This window comes from Diabrotica virgifera, chromosome 8 (genome assembly GCF_917563875.1).
Source record: "Diabrotica virgifera virgifera chromosome 8, PGI_DIABVI_V3a".
NCBI classification, from domain to species: domain Eukaryota; kingdom Metazoa; phylum Arthropoda; class Insecta; order Coleoptera; family Chrysomelidae; genus Diabrotica; species Diabrotica virgifera.
The window spans coordinates 228926948-228946083 of record NC_065450.1 but is presented as its reverse complement, the minus strand read 5'-3'; the positions used below and the strand labels follow the sequence as shown (position 1 = coordinate 228946083).

The 19136-nt window shown below is 31.0% G+C and overlaps 1 protein-coding gene across 13 annotated transcripts in view; it reads left to right on the top strand.

Annotated features, from left to right (window-relative positions):
* Positions 1–19136, top strand: part of LOC114333162 (long-chain-fatty-acid--CoA ligase 6) — a 176428-nt gene that overhangs the window by 127823 nt on the left and 29469 nt on the right. For all 13 annotated transcript variants that reach the window (XR_007700395.1, XR_007700396.1, XM_028282995.2 and 10 more), the window contains exon 4: positions 14712–14981. Coding sequence is in view for 11 of the 13 variants with exons in the window: in XM_028282995.2 (XP_028138796.1) it covers positions 14712–14981 (270 nt within the window). In the remaining 2 variants the exon portion in view is untranslated. The remainder of the gene's footprint in view (positions 1–14711; positions 14982–19136) is intronic.

Genomic DNA, 19136 nt, shown 5'->3' with positions numbered 1-19136 from the left:
AGAAAATTTCAACACCCCCTATCTTGGAAATGAAATTTGCGGACATACGATTTTACAATAAACTCTCATTATTTTTTCATGCAGAATTACCCCTTAAAGTTTGCCATACTTATTTAAAAACACCCTGTATTGACGAAAAAAAGGCTAGTTGTAAAAGTACCTAACTTTTTTATTATCCCACATAAGCAAATGAATCAAAGATTAGAATTTAAAAAAACATGAAGCTATAGTTGGGTTTTAATTTTAGTATTTTATAAATGCTAGAATATTCCACAGGGTGACGTGAACTTTGAGAAAAAATCACAGTTTGATTGGTACACTCGGTATATAATGACAATTTACCTGTCTATCAACAATATTATTACAAAGATATTGTTAAAGGATATGACTATAACCTGTTAAAAAATCACTTAAATTGGACAACAGGTTTAGGAAATTCGAGACATTAAAAATGATCAATTTTTAAGGTGGTGCGTTACTTTCTTGGAGAAATATATATAACTGAAGAAATAATGTATAAAACATACCAGAAAACGTACAAAATAAATTTACAGAAGATATATCTGTTCAGTTTTATTGTTATATCTGTTCAATTTTTCAGTTGCAAAAAATAATCTATTATTTTTTACTGTCTAAAACCTATAATTACAATCCTTAATTTTAAATAATTCTTAAGCCAACCCTGGCTACCAGTACCTATTTATCCCTCTACCTATACTAAATTTCAATAAGCCATGCAGGGTAGGTAAACAACGATTTTAGTTGTTAAAGATGTTCAAAATTTATCTATAGGGAAGTGCATTTAGATTTTCACTTCGGAAAAAATCAAACAAGATAAAACTTTTTGTAATTACATTAAGAAATGTGTAATAAACAACATATCAAAAAGTTCTACTCGAGAAGTGGGTGCTTCATTTTTTATTAAACAAATGAACAGCGAAGTTAGATGTTTCTTTAAATAACTCCGAAAATATAATTTTTCGAAAAAAACTGACATGACCATTGAAAAATTCAGAAAATTTTACAAAAAAAACCTTATACAAAGATTTTTCTAAAATTAAATCTCTAGCTTCTGTAATTTTTTATTTATAACGCTAAAGTCACCCTTCTCACACACATTGGCGCACTGTAAACTAGCGTTGGAAGAAGTGCACGGTGGAGTTTTTTTAATGTAATTCTTTAAATAATGGATCAAAAGAAATTTTACAAATTGGACATGAAAGAAGATGAAATAAGCTGTCTTATGGTTGTAATAAAAAGAAATAAAGTGTATGGACATAAGTACGGTGTGGGCGGAAAATGAGCCTTACATGAATTTTGTTTAAAATGATTTAAAAATGTGTAACTAATACAATTTTACTTATAAAACTCTCAAATTTGTACAACTTACCTCTCAATCATCTTAATAAACGATGTTTCATTAAAAAAAAATCTCAAAAATTTAATTCAAATAATACGATGTCTCAAAAAATGTAATTTTTGAAAACTTTTTAATTTTACAGAATTCCCACCACTTTAAGACGGTATTACTCAAGTTTGAATAAATCTAATACAATTTTTTTGCTATTTTTTTTTTAAGCTTGGGATGTAATCTTTAAAAACACTGAATTATTTTAGTTTAAAAATGAAATAAACAATTTATTTTTGAGAAAACTAAGAAAGATAACAAAAATGTAATACAAAAACCGAAAATTACCAGCTGAAAAAATGTATATACAGAGTGATCAAAACTTTTTTCTGTAAAACTTACCTAAAATACATTTAATAATAAGCTTCAACAATACTAAATGTTCAACAAAAAAAATTTTTTTACCTCTTATACAGTATGTCTGCGAAACTTGGAACCTATTGATAACTTTTTTAATATCAGTTTTTCGGAAAAAAGTTATTCTTTATAAAATACTCTCCATCGTATATAACATAAGATGCAACCAATCAAATATCAAATTTTGTTAATTTTGTACGAGGTATGTCAAAAAATATGAATTTCACTCGAGAGTAAAGTACCTTTATATTTCACAATATCGAAAATTTTTATAAAGAAAAGTTGTTTGGAATTAAAAACTATGTTCCAATATGTAATTATATCCTTCTAATCGAAAATTTGTTTTTTTTTTAATATTCTTTCTAATACATTTTAATTTTTAATATTATTGTGAAAATTATTTGTTTACCTTTTTTTAAGAATGAAATTCCATATTTGTTTGATTGGATTCTACTTGTTTTTCATTTAAATATCCGCCATTTTGGATCCGCCATTTTGAAATTTACATTTTTAATCTTTAATTCAGATTCAATAACCTGTTAAAAATAAAGACAATAAATGTTTTAGAAAAATGTTCTTTTTTATGTTCTTTTTAGGAAATCCGCATTTTGGATTCGCCATTTTATAGTTTATAATATTAACATTTAAGTTAGGTTTATCAAAGCTCTGAAAAATAAATATAATATGTAGAAATAAATACATTTTGGAAAGAAATTATGATTTTACAACTATTTTTTAAGTTATCCGCCATTTTGGATCTGCCAATTTTTAATTTAAATTATCAAAATTTGATTCAGGTTCAGCAACCTCTCAAAAATATCCACATATATGTAAACAAACAGGTTTTATAAAAAAAATTCGGATTTTACAACTACTTTTTAAGGATTTTTAGGAAAAAATCCGCCATTTTGAATCCGCCATTTTGAATTTGCAAATTGTAATGTTAGATTCGGGTTCATCATAATCAAAACTAAAATAAAAACATTTTTTATTAAAATAAAATGTTGAATTCACCCATATTCTTAACATTATTTATACAAAACAATTGTTATTGTTTAAACAATTAATAAAAAATTAGCGGCGAAATTTGCGAGTAGAACTTTTTACTTTAACATATTTATAAACTAACAAAAAAAGTTTTAGAAAAATATAACCTTGTTTGATTTTTTCCGAAACATTGTATCTTTTCGTTCTAATTGCACTCCCCTACTACTCGTTCCATAGTACCAGTATATTATTAAAATCACTTTATCACTTTTTCTCTTTCCTCGATTATTGGTTTTTATTGTATTGTACATAAATTATTGTAATCACTGAATACATAGATAGTGAAAAAATAATCCTGTTAATTAAATTAATGAATAATTTAAGCGAATATACAAGTAACTGTTGTCCAAAAATATTCAAAAACTGAACAAAATTGCCATCTTTATGTTGCTGATGGCGACATCTCTGTCAACTAATGTTTATATCTGCATTTACCCCCACAACTCTTTGTGTGGAGTCGTGTTTGGTATTATTCAATAGATTTTTGAAAAATATTTAACACGTATTTTTCAGTTTTTCGATCAGACGTTAATTTTGCGAAATATTCGCTTTTTTTGTGAAACTTTGTAACTCATACATTTTCTTACGCCCCGCTGAAATTGTCAGATTTTTGAAATATACATACACTGTTCTACATGTTCTTAACTTACCTTAAATTAATCTGACTATAGACTAGGAAGGATCTGTTTTTAGGTGGATGTGAGAGGTGGCATTCGGATTTTTGCGGATAAAGTTAGGTGATAACTTCGTTAATAATAATTGGCTTATGCTCCTCAAATATGCTCGGAACATTAATAAAAAAAAATAAAATATTTAAAAATTTTAAATAATTTCGTTTTTTCCACTTTCTTTGCTTATAACTTTAAAACGATTCATTTTAGAACAAAGTCATGGGAATAAAACAAAGATAATTAAATTTTCTATCAGATACGATGGGTTAAAAATGTCTTAATTTAACACCCTTGCTGCAAAATAGCAATAAATATAAAATAAGGGGGCAAAACAAGCCTGTCCTTATTCAATGTTTTTCCATCACTTAGGTTACACTTGGAACCTTCCTAATTCGCTTAGAAAATTTTTGTATTGTGCTAAAACCGTCCACCAAATTTCATTAAAATTGACTTAACTAGATTTTGCATAATAATTTTGCAATCTAAACTTTTTTTTAAAAATTAAATTTTTTTAAAATCTTGCACAACAAAAACTAGAACATACAAAGATTTGCCAATTTTTTTACATATAAAGAAGCACTCCACCTATCTAATGCACTTCACAGAATTGAAATCGGATTCTTTAAGCAGCCTCAGCAATTTTTTAAAGTTATAAACAATTTTTTGGCTTATAAACAAATTAGTGCTGTGTCCAGAAGGGGGTGCTACGGGCTCCTTTATTTAGATGGACTTACCCAAGTTTTTTTATGTATTTTGACCCGTAGAACACGAATTTTTTGGGTAACAGTTGATCCGGATGTCGATAAAATTGTTATAAACAAAGAACTTGAGGAATTACACAACATCTATTTTTCGCAAAATAAAACATTTTTTGTATTTCTTGGATAATTCTAAGCAAAAAAATGTTCTTACAAGTTTTTTCGTAGGAGGCATAGTTTTCGAGATAAACGCGGTGAAACATTCAAAAAATCGAAAAATTGCAATTTTTGAACGAGAATAACTTGTGATTAAAAAATAAAATAGCAATTCTGCTGGCAACATTTGAAAGTTTAAATTAAATTATACCAGTTTTAATTATTTGCATTGCTAAAATTTTTTTTTTTATTATTAAACAAAGCTATTTGTTTATAAGCCAAAAAATTGTTTATAATTTTAAAACATTGCTGAGGCCCCTTAAATAATCCGATTTTAATTCTGTAAAATGTATTAGATAGGTAGAGCAACTTTTTATATGTAAAAAAATTAGTTAACTTCTAAATGGTATACTTTTTGTTCAGAAAGATTTTAAAAAATTTGAACTTTTTTAAAAACATTTACATTGCAAATTTATTATGCAAAATCTATTAGGTCGATTTTAATTAAATTTGGTAGACCATTTAAGTAAGTCATAAGAATTTTCTAAGCGAATTACTAAGGTTCTAAGTGCCACCAAAGTGGTTAAGCAACTTTGAATAACAACAGGCGTATTTTGCGCCCTTATTTTGTATTTATTGCTATATTGCAGAAAAGGTAATACCTTAAGACATTTTGACCAGTCGTATATGATACAAAATTCAATTATCTTCATTTTATTTCTGTACGACTTTGTTCCAAAACGAATTGTTTTAAAGTTGTAAGCAAAGAAAGCAGAAAAAATCGATGTTTTTCGAAATTTTTAAATATTTTAATTTTTTTTATTAATGTTCCGGGTATATTTGAGAAGGAGCAAAGTCAATTATTATTATTATTACTGAAGGTGTCACCTAACTTTATCTGCAAAAATCCGAATGCCACCTCTCACATCCAAAATACACGTTTTTTTTTACAGATTAGTCCTGGTCTACAATTTCGAGTTTTTCTAACGACAGATTTTTTTTTCGAACCTCCCTTAACGAACTCCCCTGTATTAAGAGCCAATATATGGTAGGGGTACATTTACAGGGTACAAGGTATCTTCCCATGTGATTTTCTGATGCGCTCGAGTAACTGCAAAAATCCCCGCTTAGCCTCCCCTACCATAACCATTTTCTTAATTGGAAACAGTGTAAATAATAATTAAAAATTATTATTTATTTAATGATATAAAGCTAGTGTGTACTCCACTGGTAACTTAGGAAAATGATCAGGATCACCTGGCACATCTCAAGGTAGTTGTTATAATGTTATTGGGTATTTTAATTGCCATTTATTCTATAATTTCTGGCTCCGTGTTGTCGTTAATTTCAGTTTCACTTTAAATTGATCTTTTGTATTTTGTAGCATTTATAGCTCAGTTAACAATGTACTTAATCAAAATATACGACCAATAAAAATTGAATTCAGTGGGTGTTCGTTTTGATTTACGTATTTCCTCTCTCGTGTTTTTAAATAAAAACCTTAGATATTTCTTAATTCTTGACTGAACTAACTCAACTCATACTAAATAAAAATGTATAAACATTTTCAATTTCTTTGCAACACGAAAATGCAGCAGCTGCATAATGCTCTGGTTAAATCGGAGAGTGCAGGAAGAGTCTATACCGGTTTCGGAGGTCCTTTCCCCTCATCAGTATTTCCATATCCTCTTCTCTCCGATTTCCCCAGGCATCACAATTTGGGCCTTTCCTTTCCCTATTGCAAAGAAAGAAATGTCACGAATGAACTAGAGCCATCTACCGAAAAACAAAGTAAGTTATAAATCGAAGTAGCACAGAAAACGACAATAAATATCGTTCCCATACCACCAGATTGACAACAGGTGGCATACTTTCTTTGGTTACAACCGCCCGAGATTTTCAAAAAATATAAATCATACAGGATGCCGAGGAAATTAAGATGAGAGAATTTTAAATAATTCACAACTCATCTGCTCAGCGTGGTAAAAGTTCCAACAAGAAAGATTCCTTAATACTCCTACAAAAGAGTAAATGAATTAAAAATGTATAAACATTTTCAATTTTTTTGCAACACGAAAATGCAGCAGCTGCATAATACTCTGGTTAAATCGGAAAGTGCAGGAAGAGTCTATACCGGTTTCGGAGGTCTTTTCCCCCTCATAGATAGTCCCATATTCATACATATTCCTACTAACTGTTTTTGAATCGAAGATGCACAACGATAAGGCCAGGATGTATGATTGTGATTGACAATTCACCTCTATTTTGAGCTTTGTGATATGCTTCCTATTTAAGGAGCAAAGTGTTCAATCAGTGCATCCTTCTTATCATGACATATGGATACCGTTGCCAGGTGTCCCGATTTGCGCGGGACGTCCCGATTTTCAGGGGTCTGGGGACGCGTACCGATTTGTACCTGATCGGGACACTAAATGTCCCGATTTTCACCCACGAAACCAATTTCAGGACTTGCAGTGAATTTTATAACTATGTTATAAAAACAAGGCACTCCTAAAAGCAGCAAAATCGAATGAAAAATATAATTTTAATAAAACATAAATAATTTACTAAATCAACGATTTTTTTTGTAATTTCGTCTGATTATTATTATGTAGGATTAAAATACAGATTATAGAAACACCTTGTAGTCCAGTAAATGAACGGGAAATACGGGCGATACCGTGTAATTTTCAGGATCAACTCCGAACTGCATGAAAATTTGGACGGCTTGTGCCGTTGGTTGCTTTTACTCGGGGGGTGACAGTCACCCCTAGTTTGGGGTGAAAAACCGCGCGTTTAAAATAAGTCCGGAGATGGATAAATTGACTAATTCTAAGCAGTTTTAGTTCTATTGAATTTTAACTTAGTTAATACTTTTCGAGTTATTTACGATTGTAAATGTTTATTTTTAGACAAAAAAATCACGTTTTCTGGCGATTTTCACAAATAACCCAAAAAGTAAGTATTTGATCGAAAAAAATATTCTTAGTAAAATTGTAGCATAATATAAAAAAATGAAAAAAATTGTGAACTCGTAAAGTCTATAGACCCAGCAAAAGCAAAGTTGTAGCTCATGAAAAATACGTTCTTATTCGTCAAATTCCAAATCAAATATTTCAACGTGAAACAACCAAGAAATGAAGCACTTTTCGGGAAAAACCAATTAAAACTTTTTTAATAAAGCTTTATTTTTATGTATTAAAAAAGTTTCTAGCATCAAAACTAAGCGAGTTATGCTCAAAATCAAGTTGACTTTTTTTTGGTAAAAAAATCGTGAAAATCTCCCCCTACTTAGCACCCCAAATGAAATTAATCGTTACCCCTTTACAAACAATTGACTTTACTTATGTATTTTTTACATGATTGAAAGGGCCTGAACGAGTCACTAATCACAAGTGTATGCAAAATATGAACAGCCATATTTGAACCAATTTTTGTCTTACAGAAAAACAAAATGAATCTATCATACATATTTATAAAAGCGAAACCTACTTACTTTTTACTCCTTGAGATTTTTAGTATCCCTAATACTTCTTAAGTTATTTTGAAAAAAGGCCATTTTCCAATATTGTATGAAATTTTTTTTTACTATAAAAACATTTTTTTTACTATAAAAACATTTTTTTTTCAAAACTAAGCACTCCTAACCGGTAAACTTTCATGCAATGCAGAGTTGACTCTGAAAATTACACTCCAAAACGGTCATTTACTGAACTATTGTTGTTTATTTGTCCCGATGTACAACCCTAAATCCCGATTTGTTTTTGCTTATGTACGGATTAAAAATAAATCGGACCTGGCAACACTACATATGGATGTCAAACATGTACCCTAATCAAGGCAAATATGAATAAACTCGCCACAACAGAAAGAGCAATGTTAGTTATACGATTGTCAGATAAAAAGAGGAACTACTTAGTCCAGAAAGCCACTGCGCATCCGCTAGGAAAAATATTCCGATTTGGATTTTTTGCACAATCTTACTCAAAAAGGACCCCTTTTGACAAATTTGCATGTTGCCAGGACCAAAAGTGGGTCAAAAAGCTTTTAAACGTTTTTTTTTATAAAATTATTTTTTTTTGCATGAAACAAAGTTTTTTTTTAGGTTTTTTGGATTATTCCAAACAGAAAAGACCTTTAGTGACTTTTCTATTAAGTTGATAGTTTTTCGACCATTTTTAACCCTCAAAAACTATGTGAAAAACTGAAAATCTGAATGTTGCCAAGGTAGGTAGATATTCTTTACACATCGATTGATGAAATCCCGAAGAGTTTTTTGCAATACAATATTCAAAACTCCTTTGTTTTTTAATTGCTAATCAAGCTTGCGCGACACTATTTTCCACCTTTGCATGTGTATACAGTATGGTGCAAATGAAAGGAATAAATTCGTTTTTTCGTAAACCGGCGACTTTAAGGAAAATCCCGAAACAGGTCGATTTTTATTTTTAAGTTATGATATTGTGACATATATGGTATATTAGTGACATCATCCATCTGGGCGTGATGACGTAATCGATAATTTTTTTTAATGAGAATAGGGGTCGTGTGCTTGCTCATTTGAAAGGTTCTTCAATTCTTTATTCAGTAATATAAAAATTTACATAATTATTTCTACAGGATGTCCAAGGGGGGGTTGACTTGAGCACCGAATTTTTTTTATATTGTTTGTGAAAGACAAGTTACATTTTCCTACTATTCTTTATATGGCTTTTATATGGCCTGGGGGTGGGTTAACCCCCAAAACCCCCCTGGATGCGCTACTTGCGTGTTTTAAGATTTTTTTGAAAAAGTCATTTGTTTCTGAAGTGAATTTATTCCAGTGATGAACTTCCACTAATGCTGAATTTATTCCATACTTTTATATCATACTGTATGTTTATTTTTAGTACTCTCAAAATTTGTCGTATAATCACACTACTATTCTTTTTTGTCTACACTAATTACTCACATTTGATTTGATTTATTGTGAAATGTGTATACCCCGTATAATAATTGAAACGTTTGCCAACAAACAAGAGTGAGAGAGAAGAAACAACATGTAGTTTACCGTTGATTTAATAGATCATTTGAACTAGTTAGTTCCAGCTTATTTTCAATTATGAAAAAGCCACGATAATTGAGAGGTGCTAAAACTGTCGAAAAATGTGATATCTACCTTCGAAAGCGAAGATGAAATACAGATGATGCGGCGATATGAGTAATTGGTTTACGAGGGGCGGTCTTTTAGTAAAAAACTGTTCACTGCCTTAAGGGGCTATCCTAGTGTAGAAGCAGGTAAAAGTACGAAATTCATATACTTTTTTGTGAATTTCTAAAATAGAAAGTACTGTACCAATTCTTTTAAAATTTTGCATGATCATTTATTATCAGTAGTAATAACCCAAGGACATTGATAATTGTTCGAAAAAATTTTATAACAGATTTCGAAAGCTTGTTGCTTGGAAACAGACCGACGCCGTAGGCGGAGGTCTGTTGCCTGTAAGCAACAAGCTTGAGAAAGTTGTTAAAAAATTTTTGAGCATTTATCAATGTTCGAGGGTTATTCGGATAGAAAATTTTTTACTGTAAACAGTATTCTTTGGTATATTTGATTCGATAATTTCATTAATATTCTCATCAGTATTACAACCAAATCGTGACATTTTGAAATATTGAATATTTGAAATGTCAAAATCGAAATGAAACGAAATGTAGGTATCGATAGCTACATGATTGAGTGAAAACAGCCCATGGGATCTGTTTTCAGTATAATGTTGGTTTTATTGGTTGTATTCAATCAGATGACCACAAATTAATTGATTTCATTGGATTTCTAATTGAGCAAAAAATTTTCAAAAGAAGTATGTACATGTAAAAATTGTCATAAAAAAATATTGAAAATTAAACGATTTATGCACTATCTACTGGCACCGTGAAAATAAAAACAGCTCCACTGCTGCAGTGATTGGGACTAATAGAGATCCTGAAACATAAAATTTCAAAGTTATTATCGAAATATAAGCTATTTTCTATACCATCAACTAGGGGTTGATGTAACAAAACTAACAAAAATGTAATTATCATTACAACCAGTTGTGGCTGAATCCTATCAAAAATATCATTATCAACATAAAAATGTTAAATAAAAAATGAAATGATAATAAGTTCTATAATATTAAAAAAAATGGCCCGATTTACATTGGAAAGTCCCGTATTTCAGGTGTTTTTTCAGCCTTGTCCCCAATTCGACTGAATTGGAGTTGGTCGCACTAGATATGCATAAATCGTTTAATTTTCGGGTATAATATCATAAGAGAGTGAAAATAAATTGAAAATAATGCGACAGTTTTTCGAAAATTTGTTGTCTGACAACAAATTTGAGCAAAAATGAAGCATTATTTTCTTATTTATTCTTACTGTCGTGTGATATTCGTAAGATTATTTTTTAATACGTATAGTATGGATATTTTCTTAAATGTGACAGTTGTCAAAACTAGGAAATTGGATGCCATTAAACAGAAACAATCTACTTAAAAAAATTCTGTCGGTAATTTACTACAGTAAATAATTATCAGTGGTAATTGCACAAGAGTTCTAAAATTCTATATTAATTTTAGAGATCGAGTGCAATTTGTTGCGATTATTTCATGAAAAAAACTGTTCAAAACCAAAATTCTATTGTAATTTATTTATGTAAGTACAAATTAGTACTGTTAAACACACAGTTGATATAAAATATTTTACGGTTGAAAGTCATCACTTTTATAACTTTTAAAACATTAATTGTCATTAATGTCACTGAATGTATTTTTTCGTAGCAACGAAGGGCATCTGACGTAATATACTTGACGACGGAATATTATCAAAAATTATCACCTTAATTTGCATTTCTGTAGCTTTCTATTGGTCAGAATCTCCTATGAATGAAATAATCAGTATAATTTTAATCTGATTGGACAGAATTAAACACGTGATCAAATATCTTACTATACGATTGGAAGTTAAAATCATTAAAAAATAATCAATATAATTTTTTATGAAAATTATTTTACATGTACCTTTTTTTATTAAATGCTCATGTAAATTTTCAAAATAATTGGTACAGTACTTTTTATTTTAGAAATTCGACAGAAATTGTGAGGACATCTGGTGACTGTCTCAATTTGAATCAAACATATTTACCTATTGGGCTGACCAACTATCTTACTATATAAACAATGGTATTATATTTTCCATCTTTTGCGTCATTTTGCCGGTTATTAGTGTAATTGATTGCTTTAGAAATATGTAATTGTAATTACAACCTAACTGTGGTTAATTCCATATAAATATAATATTTAACCAATATATTTTTTTCACACTTTATTTGGCGTGATACATACGGAACTTTAAATATTTAACAACTAACTTCGGACTGTCGGTGTGCGCCTACTCCATACTGTCATTATGAAGCTATTTCTTTGTGGCATTTATTTGTGGAAATAAGCTACAATTTGACTTAAAAAATTATTTTGGCCTTTCGGCTTCCACCTCGGACGTCGTTGTCAAAATACTATGTTGATAATAATAATATAGTATTTTGATAACGACATCCAAGGTGGAAGTCGAAACGTCATTAAAATCATTTTTTAAGTTAAATTGTGGCTTATTTCTCAGTTAGAATAATAAATTTAGACTGTCGTTTTTATATAAATTCACTCTCAACATTTTTCCCAATCGCCCCTAAAGAAGTATTCAAACTTCAAAAACTTCATTCGAACTTCAGAAATATTTAAGAAATGTTCTATGCATTTTTTGTACCAATTCTAATTCGTGATTATAGGCATGGTTTTCATGACAACCTATAAGATTTGTTACCAAGCTAATTACTGTTATTCTATTAAGATCAACTTAAAACAAAAACTTTTGAATTTCATCTCCAAAAAAGGGAATTGTTTCAAAACTTGCTTTCTCCAAACAAGTTTGTTTCACGACATGGTTTCTCCAAAAGTTTGCTTCAAAACTCGCTTTCTCTAGACATAAAAGCTAATTATTTAATTATTGACGAAAGTTGGATTTTTTTTGAGAATTTGATGGCCTTGGCAGAGCCAATTAGCCAGACATTAAAGTTGGATTTCATTCATTATTTAATACGAATTTCTATTATCAAATTGTACAAATATGAAACTTAGATCGGTGTAATAACTGTAGCTATTGGCTTGGTTTTAACAAGTTTTTAGCTTCTTGCGATAAACAAAATTTTGGAGAAAACATAAAAATGCAACCATTCATGTTTTGTTTTTTGAGAACGAATTCCGAAGTGGAAATCTAAACCTCAAATAAACTTATTTTAAACACATTGGTAGCACACATTGATCAAACACTTGTCTTTTTAAACTGATCGGTATACTGCTTCCAGGCGCGGATACAGGGGGGTCAGCGGGTCCATTGACCCCCCTATTGTATTTAGTCTATAAGTATTTTTTTATTATTTATTATTTTTTTCTGTTAACTCTAACTTTAAGCCATCAGTACAACACTAAATTACACGACAACCGCTTCCAAAGAATTGAAAGAAGCAATAAAATCTAATAAAACACCCTTCTCTGAAAAATAATCTGCAGGCGCATTTGTTTGGGTACCGGTGGAACCATAAATAACGGAAATATTTTTCTCAATTCAAAGTAAAACAAAAATGATATTTTAAAATGCAAATACATTACACTGGGTATAAACCTTATCTCATGAAAAGTCAAGTTTCAAATTTGCGATACAATAAAGATATAAAAATTTGTATTTTACTAGATACTCCATGCGTACCTACCCATTGATGGTAGAAAGGTTAAAATTTATGGTAAAGAACGACCAGTGACATTAATAGTCGTGAATTGTCTATCAATTCTTTTGATACCGTAGGTATCTGGGATTATATAGTGTATTTTATCGTTAGAGTAAGTGTGAGTCGTATGGCTAAATCTGGAAAATATAATATTTGTTGAGGTAAGTCTGCCCCCCCCCCCCTATTATGAATTTCTACATCCGCGCCTGACTGCTCCTAAATGTGTCTCTCAGCGCTCCGTAGGCTGCCCAAGCAAGAGTTAATCTTCTTTTTATTTCGCATGTTTAGTTATCTCTGCCAATTCTAATTTCATGACCTAAGAAAATGTACTTTTCCACTAGTTCTACTTCTTGTTCACGTCATCAGTTATAAGAATTATGTCATCTGCAAAACCAAGATGATTTAATTTTTCTCCATCTATTGTGATCCCTTTATTGTCCCAGTTGAGCATCTTAAAGGCATATTCCAGATCAGTTATGAATAGTTTTGGCGAGAGTGTGTCGCCTTGTCTTACGCCGCGTTCTATGCTTATTTGTTTGGTTTTATCATGTATCTTAACACTAATTGTTGCCTCTTTATAAAAAATATTATAGATGAGTATACTATAACGATAGTCAATGCAAAATTCATTTAGAGCTTCTAAAATGCTATCCAGCTCTATCATGTCAAAGGCTTTATGAAAATCCACGAATTCTAGGACAAGGGTCTTATTATATTCTATTGACTTTTCAATTAGTAACTTTATTGTCTGCAGATGATTGTTTGTTCCAAAGTTTGTGCGAAATCCGGCTAATTCTTTGGCTGGTAAAAATGAAGCTTCTTTTCTACTCTCGATGTAATTACTTTTGTAGAGTTTGTATTGGGACGGTGCAAGTTCGGAAAAGCGACACCTGGTTTCTTCGCTCTGCATTTTTATTTGCACTTTTAATTATATTGGCCAATCATATGGTCCTGGTTACTGGATAATTGTCAAGGCCATAGTCCAAAAAAAATAATAAGAAGAAAAAATAAGATTTAGGTTGTTATTAAAACGTAAACAATTGTATGTAGTAAATAAAATTAGTTATTAAAATGCAGTACTGCAAGCAAAACACAATTAATTAAATTTACCTTTATACAATAATTGCATATCATATCAATATTGCCAAGCAAGATATAATTTTTCTTATTAAATGACAATATGAAATGTACGTCAATTTGACAATTTCAAATGACAATATGAATTATTTAAGAAAGTTGCAATATTTCTCCGCTATTCGCGCACGATCGTTTCGCGTATGCCTTCCGAGTACTTGCACACCGCGAATAAGTGGTTTAGCAGACGAATGGGTCTGTAATGTCTGTCTTATCTCCCTTCTTATGCAAAAAATTGAAATTGACTCACATAGGCAACATATTCAACGTTTAAAAAAAATAATGTAGCATTTTCGAAGAGAAGCTGAAAAACTATTGTACTACAGTAGACTATAGCAAAAATTAGGCATCAGTATGAAACTCTGTAATACAATAAAGCTTTTATCGGTAATAATCAAGTTTAAGGAACTGTATTAATAAAATCGTTCATTTTGTTTTAGATAATGGTCCCAGTCTGGGTTGGAGAGAATCGTACTCCAAGCCGTACCAGTGGTTGAGCTATAACGAAGCATTGCTGAGGGCGAAAAACTTCGGTTCCGGCCTCGTTGCCAGCGGTCTCCCGCCAGGACAGACTACCATAATCGGTATCTATTCTCAGAATTGCCCAGAATGGATCCTCACAGAGCAAGCAGTATACTGCTACAGTATGGTGCTGGTACCGTTGTACGATACTCTAGGTCCAGAAGCATGTGCCTTTATTGTCAAACAAGGTAGGTTTATGGAAACCCTTTTTATGCCCTTAGATTATACAGGGTGTAACGAAAATACAGGTCATAAATTTAATCACATATTCTGGGGCCAAAAATAGTTGGATTGAACCTAACTTACCTTAGTACAAATGTGCATATAAAAAAAGTTACAACCCTTTGAAGTTACAAAATGAAAATCGATTTTTTTCAATATATCGAAAACTATTAAAGATTTTTTTATTGAAAATGGACATATGGCATTCTTATGACAGTAGCATCTTAAGAAAAAATTATAGTGAAATTTGGACAACCTATAAAAATTTTATGGGGGTTTAGTTCCTTTAAACCCCCCCAAACTTTTGTGTACGTTCCAATTAAATTATTATTGTAGTACCATTACTTAAACACAATATTTATAAAACTTTTTTGGCTCTTAGTACTTTTTCGAAAAGTCAGTTTTTATCGAGATATTTTGAATATTTGTCAAATCCATCACATATTTGTATATGGTTAAGTACGATTATGGAGACTTGGTAATAATATGAAAATTTATGTATGATTTACATTTTTAGGTATATTTTGAACCGTATTAAAAAAGAAGCCATATCTCGATAAAAGGTGCCTTCTCGAAAAAATACAAAGAGGCAAAAAAGTTTTAAAAACATTTTGTTTAACTAGTGGTATCGCAGTGATAGTTTAATTGGAGCGTACACAAACATTTGGGGGGTTTAAAGGAACAAAATCCCCATAAAATTTTTATGTAAACATATTAAAAAAGAAGCCGCAACTCGATAAAAACTGCCTTACAGAAAAAATACTAAGAGCCAAAAAAGTTTTAAAAATATTGAATTTAACTAATGGTATCACAATAATAATTTAATTGGAACGTACAGAAAAGTTTGGGGGGGTTTAAGGGAACAAAACCCCCATAAAATTTTTATGGGGAGCACAAATTTCACTATAATTTTTCTTTAAGATGCACCTGTCATAAGAATGCCACATATCTATTTTCAATAAAAAATCTCCAATAGTTTTCGATATATTCGAAAAAATCGATTTTCACTTTGTAACTTCAAAGGGCTATAACTTTTTTTCTGTGCATATTTGTACTAAGGTAAGTTAGGTTCATTCGAACTATTTTTGGTCCCAGAATATGTGATTTAATTTATGAGCTGTATTTTTGTTACACCCTGTATATCTGAGAAAACAAGAAATTCCTGAAAAACGGGTGGGATCTTATTTCATTTGACGAGACGAAATTGAACTATTTTCAAATCCAGGCCAACATTTCTATCCATCTTTTAACCATATGTCTTATTCTTCTTGACTGGCTTTACAACTCCATCTTTTTTACCTCCCTCTTTACTTTCTATCTTTTTCTGGGACGACCTACTGATCTGCTACCGTCTGATTTCTCAAAAAACACTGTCTTTAACACTCTTTCTTCGTCTGATCTTACCACATGACCTGCCTATCTTATCCGGTCAGCTTGTTTATGTCTGACGTTGTTTTCAGTACCATAAAGAGTCACCAATTCAGCATTGCGGTGCCTTCTTCACTCTCCTGTTAATTCATCCCTTTAAGAGCTATATATCATTCTGAGAACCCTCCTTTCAAATACCAGCAGCTTACTTATTTTCTGCTGATGTAGAGTCCATGTTTCAATTCCATTTGTATATTGGGGTCAACTGGGCGAATAATTGACATGTACCGGGTGTCCCAATAAGAATGGCTCTCGGCCATATCTCAGGAACCGTTTATAGTACAGCTTTGAGAAAAAAATATTTATAACAAAAGTTGCCTCGGGAAAAGCCTGGAAATTGTTTTCATAATTGTAGGTCCACCGTTAGAGAGCGTAATTGAATATCAAAAATTAAAAAATCAAAATTTTACAAAATTTACCTAATGAAAGGTCACTGGAAATCCAATCATAGTATTATTCATAAAATTCTGCGCATATTTGATTTCACAAGTTTAAGTCTACCTTTGCAAATAAGAGGTGGGGGTGAGTGGGAACCTTGTTATGAAAAAATGGCTGTAAGTCCGGTTCTTCTAAATAGAATTTTGCAAACTTGGTCTTGTTGAAAACAGCTCTTTTTCGTCAATGTAAGAGTTATAATGTCGAAACAGCCTATTAAGTAATATGCCAGCTAGTAGGCGTTATTTAATTATTTTCGGAAATCTAGTTTTCTTTGGAGAATATTAAATACAGGTATGCATTTTAATCCTGTATTACACAATTAGATCAAATTAGCAACATAATACCGAAAACCGCATGTCGATACCTTTTTTCTATCTCGAGATATGTATCTTAAAAAACGTGTAAATTTTAAACAACTGTTAATGTCACCGGTAAACGAAGTTAAGGAAAAGTAGTGTGCTATGGAAAAAACAAAGAAACATTTTCCAGATGTAAACGTATATAATTAATTAAAACAACAATAAGACAAACACTATAAAATATAACAAAGAAATAAAAGCAACTACTTACTTAGTTACGACCTAAATGTTGAAAAATTGTTGCATATCATTTTCGTTGCAAGCATTTACTCTTTCAAGAGTAAATTGAACAGCAGTCTCAATTTCTGCTTTCGCAATACTTTGAATGGCGTTTCGTATTCTCTAGATTCTAGATGTTTTCTCAAGTAGTGGACCTAGCGGCAAAAACAAGGTCTTTAATCCGTCCCCATAAATAAAAGTCTAAAACAGTTAAATCTGTTGCTATTCAATCTACTTTTGAAAGAGTAAATGATGGGCAACAATTTAAACATTTAGGTAGTCACTAAGACTAATTAAGTAGTTGCTTTTATTTCTTTGTTATATTTTATAGTGTTGTTTGTCTTATTGTTGTTTTAATTAATTATATACGTTTACGTCTGGAAAATGTTTATTTGTTTTTTCCATAGCACACTACTTTTCCTTGACCTCGTTTACCGGTGACAGTAACAGATATGTTTAAAATTTACACATTTCTTAAGATATCTCGAGATAGAAAAAAGGTATCGACATGCGGTTTTCGGTATTATGTTGCTAATTTGGTCTAATTTTGTAATACAGGATTAAAAATGCATACTTGTATTTAGTATTTTCCAAAGAAAGCTAGATTTCTGGAAATGATTAAATAACGCCTCCTAGCTTGCATATTACTTATTAGGCTATTTCGAAAATAAGACACTTATATTGACGAAAAAGAGCTGTTTCAACAAGATCAAGTATGCAAAATTCGATTTAGCAGAACCGGACTTGCAGCCATTTTTTCATAAGAAGGTTCCCACTCACCCCCACCTCTTATTTGCGAAGATAGACTTAAACTTGTGAAATCAAATATGCGCAGAATTTTATGAAGAATACGATGATTGGATTTTCAGTGCCCTTTCATTAGATAAATTTTGTAAAATTTTGATTTTTTAATTTTTGATATTCAATTACACCCTCTAGCGGTGGACCTACAATTATGAAAATAATTTCCAGGCTTTTCCCGAGACAACTTTTGTTATCAAAATATTTTTTTCTTAAAGCTGTACTATAAACGGTTTCTGAGATATGGCCGAGAGCCATTCTTATTGGGACACCCGGTACAGTCTTAATTTAGATTGTCTTTTTAGCAGCTTAGATCTTAATAATCATGATAGGAGTATAATGCTCTATCCACCGCAGCTATCCTTGCTGAGACTGATTGTTCTATGTGGTTGTTATCTGTGAGTACCGCCCCCATATTTAAACTCTTCTACGACTCCGACGTTGTGGTCATTAATAGTCATGTTTTGCCTAGCTCTTGGTCTTGGATTTTTGGTTTTTAGCATGTATTTCGTCTTCTCTTCATTTATTCGAAGCCTGTTTACTCCTCGAGTTGTGAAAAACCTCTCTCACGTTTCTTGTAGAATGAGCGACTGCATCTAGATCATGAGCAAAGGCCAACAATAGTTTTGATCCTCGATTCGCAAATCACCCTGTCAGCTCAGACCATATTTTATTTATTGCATATTTTACTGAATATAGCAACGTTGATGAGGCGTCTCCTTGTCTAAGTTCTGACGTTATACTAAATGGCATCGATGTTCTGTTTCCTATTTTTACCTGTGCATCTAAGTCTGTCACGCACATTTGAGTTAGCTTCACTAATTTTCTTGGTATTTCCATTTGTAGCATTGCTAACCATAGGCTGCTTCTTTTTAT